At 39.8% G+C, this 13,982-nt stretch overlaps 1 protein-coding gene across 2 annotated transcripts in view; it reads left to right on the plus strand.

The window, feature by feature from the left end:
- The window catches only part of kcnt2 (potassium channel, subfamily T, member 2), a 689,705-nt gene that overhangs the window by 408,112 nt on the left and 267,611 nt on the right, over nt 1-13,982 (plus strand). For both annotated transcript variants that reach the window (XM_043699803.1, XM_043699804.1), the window contains exons 21-22: nt 4,379-4,484; nt 6,654-6,826. In XM_043699803.1, coding sequence (XP_043555738.1) covers nt 4,379-4,484; nt 6,654-6,826 — 279 coding nt within the window. The remainder of the gene's footprint in view (nt 1-4,378; nt 4,485-6,653; nt 6,827-13,982) is intronic.

Consider the following 13,982-nt stretch of genomic DNA (forward strand, 5'->3'; position numbering starts at 1 on the left):
CTTCTCTTCCAGCCTTTTGTTTACCTTTGTGAGCTGAGGAAAGGTGTCCCCTAAAGACTTCTTCATCGAAGATTGCTTTCTCAATTTTGGATTTATCCTGTTCTAGTAGTTCAGACTTTTTAAATGAACTTTTGTTTTCTTTCCCTGAGCAAAAAGTTGAGATTTTATTTCAACTCATTCAAAAGAATGTGAAGGGTCCTGCTCTTATACTCAGCCGTGCAAGTGTTGCTTGAATAGACTGCTGTAGCTTGTGTTGTGTCTCTGATGTTTAACTGATAACTAGGTCACAGTGTGCTCATACACCTGAACTTGCTGCTCCAACACTGTCTACAATGTCAGACTTCTGTGACATTCAGGACCATTGATTGTACTTGCACTCCAGCACCACTAACCCTGCTCACGGACTTGCTGACATTTTGTTGGCTTTCTCACGGCTTTTAGAAGTTTCAGGAGCTATATATTGGTAGGCAGTTCATGTTCTGAGGACCGATCACTTGGATCTTTGCAAACACTTTGGATGGTGTGATGACAGAGATTAGCAGTGTGAGATGTGTTCACCGCTTTTTATGTATATGCCAACACTGTGGTATCAGATGTCTTTTATTGCAGCTTAGAGATAGTTCTAGTGCACATTCTGTTGTGTTCGGTCCACAACTCTTTGCTGCTGCACTTACCTCCACTCTAATGCAGTGTCACTATCGATTACCTTTTCTACGATATGCCGTGAAAAATCGATTGAAAGCTGGGCACTTCCTTGGCATATGCAAAAATTCACACCTTCCACCTGTCATACAATGTTTGTGTGTTCCAGTGATTGTGTCAACCATTGAATTTGTACTCAGGAGCTGTAAGCTTCAACAACCTGTGAGGATCACTTGGTACTTCCATTTATCCTTTGCTAGATCTTCGATGCTAAGTCATTAGCTCGCATAACAAATCTTCCTAGAAAGCTCCCACTCAGTGGATGTGGTCACCAAACCAACAATTCTGACTTTTAACTCTCCATTTGAAAGATCACATAATCTCAAAATGAGATTTCTCTGCATCTAGTCGGTAGCCATTAGATTCTGTAGGGCTTTTGTCTAAGTGCCACAAATGCTAGATGAAGAGTATGAAAGTTTGATCTGACTCTGAATTGGTCTTGTAATGTGGTGCATAGCTTTTGGGGACCTTAAGCTCTTCAGCTGTTAATCATGACATGTTAAGTCTGTGTAGACCTTCATTCACAATTGCCAAGCAAAGCTCAATGGCTTGCACGCCCAAGTCTAGAAACTGTGGTACTGACCACTATTTAAACATTTTGTCCTCTCTTAGGACGCAAGATGTGTCCCAATTAAATGAGGGAATTTAGTGGACATTCTCACAGTATGTCTTTGACCTTCCCTTGCCATCTATCTGGCACCCTGTCTGATTGTTTCCTTGCCTTTCACAGATGACTTAACTTGGCATCTCAGGTCGGAAATTGGGTCCATTAGCATCATGTTTTCTACTGATATCCACTGTGACATATTATTGATAATGGTTTGATGACCTATTGATCTACTTGTCAGAGATTGATTGAGTCCATGAGTCACACAGTAAAGCACTTCATAAGTTTGGAAACAGGCATTGCATCAAATCAGCTGATTTCTGTTTGGGCAGCTTGCAGACTAACTGCCAACAGCGTTACGACATTGTGTATACAGCATGAGTTCTTACAGGTGAGCTCTCTTGAACATGTGCAACAATCTATTGCATGAGAATTTCCAGTCCTTCCATGCTTTGGACCTATGTAGAAGCAAAGACTGAGTGCTCTGCTGCATCACCAGTTTGCAAGTATCAAAGACACTTGAAAAACCAGTTACATATGCAAGTAAATGTATGGATCTTCAAGCAGAATTGGACATGCTTTGCTTTGTAGAGGTGGAAGCAGTATGATTTACAAATATCACTATAATACCTTAGTGATGAAAATTAAATGTTGCTTCTGATTAGTTATGTCCCCTGTATTTTTTTTTCCATTCAGTTCGACAAATGTACTGCTGGTTTACGCAAACACAAATCTTGGTTAGAATCACAATTTGTTTCCCAATGTTAAATTAAAGCTTCATGTGTCCATGTAGTGATCTCACTCAGAACAGTTTCAGGCTTATAACATTATCATAAATGATATCAAAGCTATTACAGTCATTAGCTGAAGTGTCAGACATGCTGTGGAGCATTGGTCAGGAAAGCTTTTCCTCTCAGGGAGTCTTGTTTCACGCACAACTAGTGACTTGACTGTGTCTTTACCGTCCCGGTGAACCATTTTCTCCTTTGATGCAGAAGCAAAGGAAAGAACTGTCTGTATGTTTGAAGCAACAAGGGCAGCTTTGGTTTTACTTGAGAGTAACAGTTAATCCTTTATTGCCAAGAAGGAAATGATTAGCTGACTCATGTTTTTTTTTAAATTTATTCATTTGTGGGATGTGGATGTTGCTGGCTGCTCAGTATTTATTGTCCGTCCCTAGTTGCCCTTGAGAAGGTGGTGGTGCGCTTCCTTCTTGAACCGCTGCAGTCCCCTGCTATGGGTTGACCCACAATGCACTTAGGGAGGGAATTTCAGGATTTTGACCCGGTGACAGTGAAGGAACGGCGATGTATTTCCAAGTCAGGATGGTGAGTGACTTGGAGAGGAACTTGAAGGTGGTGGTGGTATTCCTATATATTTGTTGCCTTTGTCTTTCTAGATGAACGTGGTCATGGGTTTGGAAAGTGGTCATGGGTTTGGTGAATTTCTGTGGTGTACCTTGTAGATGTTACACACTGCTGCTACTGAGTGCAATGGTGGAGGAAGTTGAAACTTGTCGGTGTAGTGCCAATCAGGCAGGTTGCTTAGTTCTGAATGGTGTCGAGCCTCTTGAGCATCATTACTTATAGAGCCATTTTTGTCCCTGCAACATTTTAAAATTTACATTTCCTTCTCTCTTAAGTTCACATTGAACCCTCCCTTCATCAGTATTAATCACGGCCTAGATTTTACAACCAAAATAATGTTGAGTTTAATAAGAATGAGGTAATCAATGTGTGAATCGCCCAACAACTTATGGGAAGACATATTGTGAATCTTCACTGAGATTGTTGGATGATGTATATTACTCTGCTGTTAATCTTGGCAAAACAATCTCCGAATGAACTTTTAAGTCAATTCTGCATTTTCAAATCCATTGCTTATTAAACCAACCGCACAAAGTTAATGATGGTTCTTAACTGTGTACAGAGCTTTTTAATGGCAAGTTTTTAATTTCTGCATGTCACTCCAGAGATTTTTTGAAGTTTTAAATGTCATTTTTCTTACCATCCCTTTCTGTTTCCTCTTTTTCCTCTTTATTGATTTTTTTCTCTCCTTGTAGCTTGTTTGACTCCAATTCCGTCTTTCCTTCTCTGACGTTCTGGTTCCATTTTCAATCCTAAAATCATATTGGTTAAGGAGATGGGCAATTGGGTCCCATCACTTACCATTTTCCCAGAATGCCTTGTTGCCCTCCTGGCAAATGAAACAGTTTGCAAGCCTGCATCGATGTCTCCCTATTGTGTAATCTGACTCTTCTCGTTTTATTTCTCTGACAAAGTGCCTCGATTGTATTCCACGAACTAGAATCCTAGAACTTTACAGTACCAAAGAAGGTCATTGCATCAGTACTAGCCATTTTCAAGCCATTCTGATTCAATTCCCTAACCCTACATATTAGTCAGCCTGCAATACGCATTCACTTGCCTTTCAGCAGTTACTGTGGAACTTGATTCCACTGCCTTTCAAGCAGTGCACTCCAGATCTTCATAACCCCCTGTGTGAAGGAACATCTTCTCCTTTCCCTCCTAGTTATTTTATGAGTTATTTCAAAGCTGTCACTGTGAGTAACTGACCCACTTCCCAGGTGATACCATTTTCCCCCACTTGCTGCATCATTATCCCCCATTAATTTAAACTTCTCTGCTAGGTCTGTCTTTAACCTTTCTTGATTTAAAGAGAACAATCTCAGTTTCTTCAATCTGCATATCTGAACTCCAAATCCCTGTTTTCATCCTGGAAACGTCATCTATAGCCTCCCAATGGCTTAACATCCTCAATAAAAAAAAAAGTTATTAATTAACTCGAACAACCATACTCAAAAAAAATTCCACATGTTTTTACTGTGAAGTCTACTATAAGCATCTTATTTCTAATATATATTTTAAGTATCAGTATTTTGCTATACGTATAAAGCTGAAACAGTAAAGTTTGGAGATAAAAGGGAGCCCTATTTTGTTTATTCACTCCCACTTTGCACATGAATACACATTTCTCAGAAAATTAATGATGTGCTTAAAACTGTTTTCGATTCCCAGTTTTAAAATGACTTGACTTGATTTGTTTTAGGTATGTTAAAGGATATCCTCCAAATTCGCCTTATATTGGAAGCTCTCCAACCTTATGTCACCTACTGCAGGAGAAAGTCCCGTTTTGCTGTCTGAGATTAGATAAGGTATGGCATCAAGTCTTGTTTTTCAACTCTGCTAAACAATCGTGGAGCATATTTCTTTCATGAATTGAGAAGGAGGAACATTTTTCTTTAAAAATCATTTTCAGTGCAGTGATTTGCAAAGTCATAAGCACCTGCCTATTTGAAAGTCAAAAACACAACTTTTCCGTCATAATTTTATCCACCATTGCTACAACATTGCAGCAGGTAAAAATACCATAGATCGTAGCGAAAAGGCAGACTGGCATATAAGATTACTTTTTAATTCCAAAACTCTTATTTGGCATAAGTATCTACTCCAACAGTCCCTTGAAGCTGTGTCTGGCCTTGACAATTGGTACAATGATACATTATTATCTGGTTTCAGAAGTTGCTGTGATGCAGTGACCTCTGAGGTCCACTTAGAAGACACAGAATTAAGAAGGAAATTCAGAGGGAGGGGGTCAACACCCCCATTCCTGCTAAAAATTGCTCTGCTTGCACTAGGAGTCAGCCTCAATTTCCCACCGCAACAATCCATGTTTCTTTCACCTTATCAGTGGACATGTGAGATAAAGCAGAAGGTGCTGACCACATTGTACCTGCAAGTTTAATGTATGCCCAGGTAGAGCAGACCATCCATGGTGGACAGAAAACAGGAATGGCTCCACCAGCAAAAAGAATGGGGCTGGTATAAAGCTAAAAGTTCTAGATTTTGCGAACTTATCAAAGAACAGTGGTGCAGGGTGAAAATACTGGTGCAAAAATGGAAGGAGGAATCGACCCTAAAGAAAGGGCCCAAGAACAAATACACTAAAAGAGCAAAGTCATGCCACTGCTCTGCTCTGTATTGAATGATTTGCTGAAAGTTAGCAGAATGTTTATATTGTCACCAGCAACAAATACCACAGCAACATCTGTAAGAACGAATAACTGCAGATGCTGGAATCTGTATTCTAAATAAAAACATCTGTGGATCAGAGCAGGTGAAGCAGCAGCCAAGGAGAGAGAGCAAAATAGCATTTTGAGTCTAGAGCTGAAGTGAAGGGTGGAGGGGGCAGAATCTGGTTGTTATAGTCACTTTATCGGATGACAAAGCTGAGTATTATGATAGAATACTGATTCCTCAGGGACTACAAGCAAAGGCTTCTGTGCTAATATGTGCAGTTTCCAGTGATTTGTTATCAGGCAGCTGCATGAACACATTCTGTCATATCAACAACATGGGTAGAATCCCTTTTCGATAAATTTTGATTGTGATTAAAGGTGCCCATTTACAATTAATTGATTCAATGCAACAATCACAGTTTGAAACCCTGGTGTTATTTTGAAATGATGACCACCTCCACCAATGCCAGTAGTTCATATTTTATACACAGTGTTACACAACCCTGTAATCTGGAGGTTCAAGGCCTCAAAGGCAACGTATACACCACAACCTACAGTAATATTTTATTGCTTCTAACCCCATTTGAAAACTTTAAACTTTATTGGATTCTCATATTAAAAACACACCCTCTCTAAGAAATAGAATTACCTAATTTTAAAGCAATTGTAGTATGATCAGGTGTGTGGTGTTGGTCAAAAGTAGGCCAAACCTTTATTAAGAATAGCTACACCGAAGAAATGGTAAGAGAGGATGTCTCTTTAACTGTACACAATTTTCCATCTGATTTGACATGCTCCTTCCCCACATGGTCAGCTATTATTTAGAATTAACGCGTAGATAACCCTTTACTCCCCAACCATCTCTTCTACATGTGTAATTAAACATGCAAAACAGTTCAATAATTTGTGAATGACAATTTTTCAAAATTTGTGTACCACTATTTTGAGAAGCATTCCAACGGAAGATAAATGAAGATCTCTCATGGTTCCTTATGCTAGCAATGGGCTCTCCAGTTTTAAACTCTCAAATAACTCCCAATTACACATAGTTTGTCTGATGGACAAATCTTGGACAGAAATGAACAGTTCTAACAAACTAGTAATACGTGTAGGCACTTTCTTTTTTTCATCCTGCAATATTTTTTATATTTTAAAAAGATGAACTCAATGAAAACATTTTCTTTGAAAGGAAAAATCAAGTTGGCATCCATGTTAATGGATGAAAATGAATTTGATTTTAAGCATGTTCAAGTATCTACTTGTTTGAAAACTGAAGTGAGTAAATTTCATTCTTTTGCTCTGCAGGGGTGCCAACATAATTACAATGAAGATGCAAAAGCGTATGGTTTCAGGAACAAGCTAATCATTGTTTCAGCAGAAACAGCTGGAAATGGATTGTACAATTTTATTGTTCCTCTTAGAGCTTACTACAGACCAAAGAAAGAGTTAAATCCCATAATATTGCTTCTGGATAATCCGTAAGTCCTTTTTTGTTGTTTTATGGTTTACCAATACTCATCCATACTTTCATCATGTAAAACGGGTTTCTTCAAGTATGTGTAAAATATAATGGGCTTGCAAAAGCAGTGAGAGCAACAAGCTTTACTTATATTGCCGGTTTGTAAAACAAATTTCCCATTTTGGTTTCATAGCTGGTTATCAAATAAAATTTGACAGTTTTCCACAAGCAATTTTGAACAAAAATGATCAAAAGCATAATCAAAGTGATAGGTATAAAGGAACACCTTCTTGGAAGAGAGCAAGAGATAGAGAGAGTGGCTTAGGAAAAGAGGATAAGAATGTAAATCTCTAAAACTGGAACAATTAACATTGAAAATGCACAAGAGGCTATAGATTCTAGAAGCATTGAGATCTACACGGTTGGAAGAGACAATACAGAGAGATGAGATCATGGAAGGATTTTAAAACAAGGATAACTTTCAAATGGAGGTGTTGTTTGATTGGGAACAAATGTAGATCAGTGTGTGGGCGCGGGGGAGGGGTGCGGTGTGGTTATCAAAATTTGGTGCAATTTGGAACACAAGCAGCCAAATACTTTATGTCAATGGGGGAAGAAGGAAGATTAGACAAAAGAATATTGGGACAGTTAAGTACAAAGTTAGCAAAAATATGGACGAGGATTACAGCAGGAACGTGCAGAACTGTTCAGTCATTTATATATGCATAATTGTTGTTCATATCTTTTCATTTGTTTGGTTGGAGTGTGACCAGCATTTCATTGCCCAAATACAAAAGTAAAACACTGCAGATGCTGGATAAAACCAGAAAATGTTGGAATTTCTCAGGTGGTATGACAGTGCCTATGGACAGAAACACGTTGACATTTCAGGTCAATAACCCAAATACTGTCATCCGAAAACATTCAATGGTTTCTATCTCCACAGATGCTGCTTAACTTGGCGAGCATTTCTGGCATTTTCTGTTTTTATTTATTGCCCATTCCTAATTATCCTTGAGAAGGTAATGATAATTGAGCAGTGCAGGACATGTGGCGTAGATACACTAACATCTTGTAGGCTAATGACAGTGAAGATGCAGCAATAATTTTTCAAGTCAGCACGGTGACTGACTTTCAATTGGTGCTGTTTCCTTTGCATTTATTGCTTTTGTTCTCCTGGGTGTGTTTGGAAGGCTTAGCTGAAGGACCCATGATGAATTAGATTCTTGTAGCTGGGGCAGACTGCAGCTTCTGTATTCTGATGTTGAAATATTAATGTTTGAGGTGAAGGATGTGTTGCGAATTAAATATTTGCTTTGTTCTGGGTGATATCTCGAGTGTTAGAACTGCACTCATCCAGGCATCTGGGGTCTTTGTGGCTTGTAGATGGCAACAAGTTTCTTAACTCAGGATGTGTTACTTGCACAGAATTGAGAAGTTTTGAAATGTTTTTGGAGCCACATTATTTATGTTTCTGGTCAGTTTTAAATCCCAAGGATGTTTGATGCTGGGCGATTCGCAATGGTGCTGCGATGTTCAATCAACTCCTTCCTGTTGGAGATGGTCATTACATGTCAATTTTATTGAGCCAATGTGACATGTATTACTTTAGATGTTGACAGCTTGCTTATTGAGTTCTAAACATGATGAAAACTGGCACTCAGTGGAACATAACTCATGAGCCATTCCAATCTGAGATAATTTTGGAATCTGAAGGATAAATTTAGCATGATTTGTTTTGTGAAATCCCCTATCCAAGGTATACAGTGCATACTATGGAGACTAAATGCAATTTCTAGGAATTACAGTGACCTTCGAGGCCCAGATGTTTTACTGGTGTGCTAGGGGTACCAAACAGGTCTCTGTTGCTCTGGTAATTGTCTGGCCCCCATGCTGAACTGTCTGGCCTTGAGGAGATTCACAATTCTTTCTTTGAACCCTGGAAAATCATCTCTACTTCCCAACCCAAAAAAACGTGACTTATTGGGTACTTTGTTGGCAGATTCCAGTGGTCCCAGTATTAGAGCCGTCTCCATCCCATTTCCCAACCAAACTAATCTTGGTCCTGGCTTCATTTCTAGAAACCAGAGATGCAGTTCATGGAACAACTGCAGAAAATACTACATTGGTTTTGAGTGTTTGTCAATTACAGAGTACTTATGAAAACAACTTGTATCTTGAGTAATGTAACTTGGTAGAGCTGTCCTGACAGACAATTGCCAATTTTAAACTAAAGTAAATGTTTAGGTAAAGCATGCATACATAAATTCCTACTGATGCAAACAACTGATTGTTTAATCTTCCAGTTGTAATGAGGTTAAATTTTCTATGTTGAATAAAATTGGTCTTTGACAAAACAATGAAAATGAGAATTATGTTTTTACTCTGTTTTGGGGAAGGATTCATTTTGAATTTTTCTTTCCTGTTGTTTTCTTTGAACAGTCCACAGTATATGCCATTCCCCATCTAAAAGTGTATGTAGGTGACCTTGGATGCCGATGTCTTCTGCGTTTGATTCTCAAGTATTCAAAAGAAAGGCCAACTTGTAATTTTACTTTTCCCACCTTTTGGGAATCACCACTATCTTCCAGGACAGTGTAGTGAGGTTGAATAATGCAGTATCAGGGATAATGGTCTCAAACCTGTCTTCAGTCTTAAGTGTAGAGGACGGCTTTGAAATAAGAAAGTCCTGCACCACTATGTACAGCCCCCACACTTACACCACACTTATTTTTGACAAGCAACATTTTTGGCAATTTCCCGTGAGCATTGCCATCACTGACAATGTCATTTCTGAAGGGACCACTTATCCCAGGCATGCCGACCGTTTTGAGTAAATCAATAAGCTTTCCACACTTCATTAAAATGCAATAACTTTAATTACCAAATCCTTTCTACTTAACCATTTTAAAAGCTTTGCTAATTTCAGCCAAATCGAAAGGTTTATTAAATATCTTTGTGTTTGTACTGTTCACCTCGCATGTCGGAACTGAGGACTTAAGTACTGCAGTGTGTTCAGATTTTGCCACAAAATATGGTGAAATTAGGACTCTGTGATGGGACAACATTCATATACTCATTGTCGCAGCTCAAGTTGATTCCTCTGTCTCGGATGAAAATGATTTTTTTAAATATAGGGATAGGACAGAGCTAGAAAATGCTGCTATTAATGTAATCTTGGACCTTGCCTGGAGTGTCAGGGAAATTGTTTTTATTCTGTACTCCTATTGTCCTGTTCACACACTATAGCAGTAAAATCATCTCAACACCAACAAGCCTACTTTATAATCCTGATTATCTCCTCTGATCCAACCAGCCCTCTCTTTACTGCATGCATTTCTCCAATTCACACACTGCAGATAACTAATCAGTGCACAGCACCCAGCATGGCTTCTGAGGAAAATGTCACAAGCCTCAATTTTTGATTATATATTCCATTCACTTTCTCAACTGCTAAGATGTTGGGGGGGGGGTGGAGAAAACAGATTATTTTAATATTAAATCAACAAGTCACATTGTTGGAAGAGGTTTCTTTAATCTTGACTGAAAGGGGGCACCAACCATTTCAAAACCTGAGCAGCCCTGTTAACAGCGAGTGATACAGGAACAGTTTTCACTATTGACATCACATAGATTGGCTCTCAAGCTTCTTGTCAGTGAGGGATTTCGGTCATCTGACGCTTAAAGGGGACTAATGCTATCACTGAGCAGGCCAGACATAAGAAAAACTTTACAATTGACTGGAATAAGGTATTCGCATAGATAGCAAAGTAGGAAATTTATAATAGAAAATAACAAGAAATATAAATAACATTTAAACCATTACACAGGGAGCAAAATAAAAACAACTGTAACATACATATGAAATCAATGGAAACAAATAAAAGAAGGAAAGGCAAAACAATATGTTTTTCACCTGCAGTGCTAACTTGCCTCTGAGATCCGATATTCGCAAAACTAGTTTTGCTGACCCACAGTTTTTCTTCACCAGTGGTGACTACGTAAGCCATTTAAAAGCTCGTTCCGCCCTGTCTGATCAAAGACTAACTTTTTTAGCTGTCTTCAGAGTGGGAATGGTAAATCATTAGCCAAGTTTGTGCGGTGACGGTGCAGATTTCTGTGCAGATTTCATTAGTTAGGACTGCAGCTGCACACCCCGTGGAGATGTCTGTGTGGACATCAGAAGTTATAGCCAGGAATATTGCGTGGTAATGATGACAAACACTGACTGCCTTACCTCTATTAGAGAAATCCGCAATGGGCCTGGTCTCTTGCCTTGCCACCTGAAACAGTTTTGTGCAAATACATCTAGATTTGTCACCCTTTTATCAGAATTTTATTTTAAAAATTGTGAAGCTATTAGAAAATTGGCTAGATTTTTTATTTTAAGAACGTTGAGGAATCCTATAATTTCTGAAACCAAAACACGATGAAATGATATTTACAGTACTCAGGCAAAGAAATCCATAGATCTCTATTCGCCTTCATTTCTTCAGCAAACAGGCGACAATCGCCATCTGCTGACAGTAGTTAATATTGCATGACGACCAGCACAGAAACACAAATCCAAACCTGTTGGAAGTCTTGTTATAACGGTAAACAACCAAAGCATTTTGTTCTGCCACATATCAAATTCATTGTTGAGTATCCACTGAAATTTTCAAACAGCCAGCAAAGTAAAGGAGGGTCATTTTCATTAGAAAACATCTGGTTACAAAATAATTAACTGATTGAGTAAAATCAGCAGGAGACTTTATGTTCACCATTTGGGACACACGGTAGTGCATTTAGGACTGGGCTGAGGAGGAGAAACTTCCTCACCCAGGGTGTAGTTGTGCTGTGGGATTCTCTGCCATAAAAAGCAGCTGAGGCCAAAATATTGACAGTTTCCAAGAAGGAGCTAGATTTGGTTCTTAAGGCCTAAGGGACGATAAAGAATTGAATTGAATGGAATTGAATTGAATTTATTGTCATGTGTACCGAGGCACAGTGAAAAGCTTTGTCTTGCGAGCAATACAGGCAGATCACATAGTTAAGTAGCATAGATAGTAAATAATAGGTAAACAGCGGCAAAAACAAAAACACAGGTACAGGCGGATGCTTAGAGTTTGTGAGTCCATTTAGTATTCTAACAACAGTAAGGCTAATAACTTTCGAAACTGGCTGGTGCGTGTGTTCAGGCTTCTGTACCTTTTCCCTGTGGTAGAGGTAGATGGTAAAGGATGTTCAGGTCAAATGTATAGTGAGAAATCAGTAACAGGGGATTGAGTAGAAGGTCAGTCATGATCATCATGAATGGTGAAGCAGATTCGAAGGGCTGAATGGCCTCTGCTGCTCCTATTTTCTATGTTTCAGCTTATTTTGCAAAATAAACTCAAGCCATGACTCAATCTAGTCATTTGCTGGTTATGAATTTGGGTTTACCGTGGTTAGTTTGTCGAGTTAGTTTTGTCTCATTGCTCCTTGAGTGGCCTGAGCATGTTATTTTAAGAGGTGCTGACTCCCATCACACCATATTGACAGCATCTGTAACCCTGCCAGGTAGCAATAGCTCTTCCTTCTGAACAGAACTGGGTACTCCTGTCTTTAGCATCTGTCTGTTGTAAGAGTCCTTTGCTTTGACTGTTATAACTTACGTTTGAATAATGTAACATTTACAAGAAAAACAGCGCCCCGTTCTCTTATTTAAAAAAGCGAGCCCCCTACAGATCTCCCACCTAAACTGTGGCAGGGAACTAGAAGAATGCCCCCCAAGCCCCCAGAGAAGAGCCTATCATATGTGTTTTGCAGCAAAACACTATCGTATGTGTTTTGCTGGGCTCACACTGTGCAATATCTGGAGCTGGGACGTCCCTAGAGAATTCAGGACTGGGTGCCTGCTAACTTCTCTTAACAAAGACCCTCTCAACTTTCTGTTCAATACCAAAAATCTTTGATTCACCGCCTGCCCCTTCATAGACAAGTTCCGGCAAAAATAGATTTCCATGAAAAATAAAGCCTTTTTTTTGTCTTCTCCTTCCCTGCCCAGAGGCCAGTTTGATATCTTTGCTGGTGTAGGGGTTAACAGTGTATCTGAAGGCAATGTGCCATTGCAGTTGGGACAAATCTTGGTTGACAGGGGACTCTAAGGTCCAAAGTGTGCCCATAAATCAGGCAGCCCCACCCCAGAGTCCACTGGGAGGCCACTAGGGTTCACCTGTAATCTCCTCAGAAACTTCTCAGTCGAATTAAATGGCTTAATTGGGCTCCTGGAAGGTGGCATGGTAATGTGAAGACAACAGACATGTCACCTGGCACCACCTCATGCCAATCTTACCAGCACCAAGGACTGCAGATGCTGGAGAGTCAGAGTCGAAAAGTGTGGCGCTGGAAAAGCACAGCAGGTCAGGCAGCATCCGAGGAGCAGGAGAGTCGACGTTTCAGGCAGAAACCTTTCATCAGGAATGTGATTATGAACTGCTTATGTCCGAAGCATGAACTCTCCTGCTTCTCAGATGCTGCCTGAACTGCTGTGCTTTTCCAGCGCCACACGTTTTGACTCTTAGCATCACCAAGCCCATTCCCAGAGGGACGATTCTTGATCAGTAGGGAATCGAGAGTTATGGGGAAAGGGACAGGAAATTTAACGTGAAGAATATCAGATCAGGCATAGTCCCATTGAATGGTAGAACAGGCTTGAGGGGCTGAACGGCCTACTTCTATTCCTATTTTTTGTGTTTTTATAAGGCCGATAACACTCAGCCCTATAGGTGCTGAGCCGGTTTCTGCTTACCCGGTTCAGATAATGATTACAGACTCCAGCTCTCCCGCTCTTAAATCTCCTCCAATTGCAGACTCCATCTCTTCTGTGCTCATTACTCCAACTCCTCTAATCACAGATTCCCTTCCACTAGCTCTTGTTGCTCCTCCAGAAACAGAATTTCTAATTGGAGGAGCAGTGAGGGCAGGTGGGACACAAACTATCATTGGGCGAGCTAGAGTGGTTGCCTTTCAGGGGGCTTTTAGCTGAGCCGTTATCGATTGTTCAACATCTAGTGGGAGGTCAGGGAGAAGAGTCTAAAAGTGAAAGAACAGGACGTTCTGCCAGCAATGAGGCTGGCACAGGGTTTGTGGTTTCCAACTCTGCTCTCAAAAGATCAATTTTTACTTGACTCTGAAGGAGTTTTGTCTAAAAC

This window comes from Chiloscyllium plagiosum, chromosome 11 (genome assembly GCF_004010195.1).
Source record: "Chiloscyllium plagiosum isolate BGI_BamShark_2017 chromosome 11, ASM401019v2, whole genome shotgun sequence".
Taxonomy (NCBI): domain Eukaryota; kingdom Metazoa; phylum Chordata; class Chondrichthyes; order Orectolobiformes; family Hemiscylliidae; genus Chiloscyllium; species Chiloscyllium plagiosum.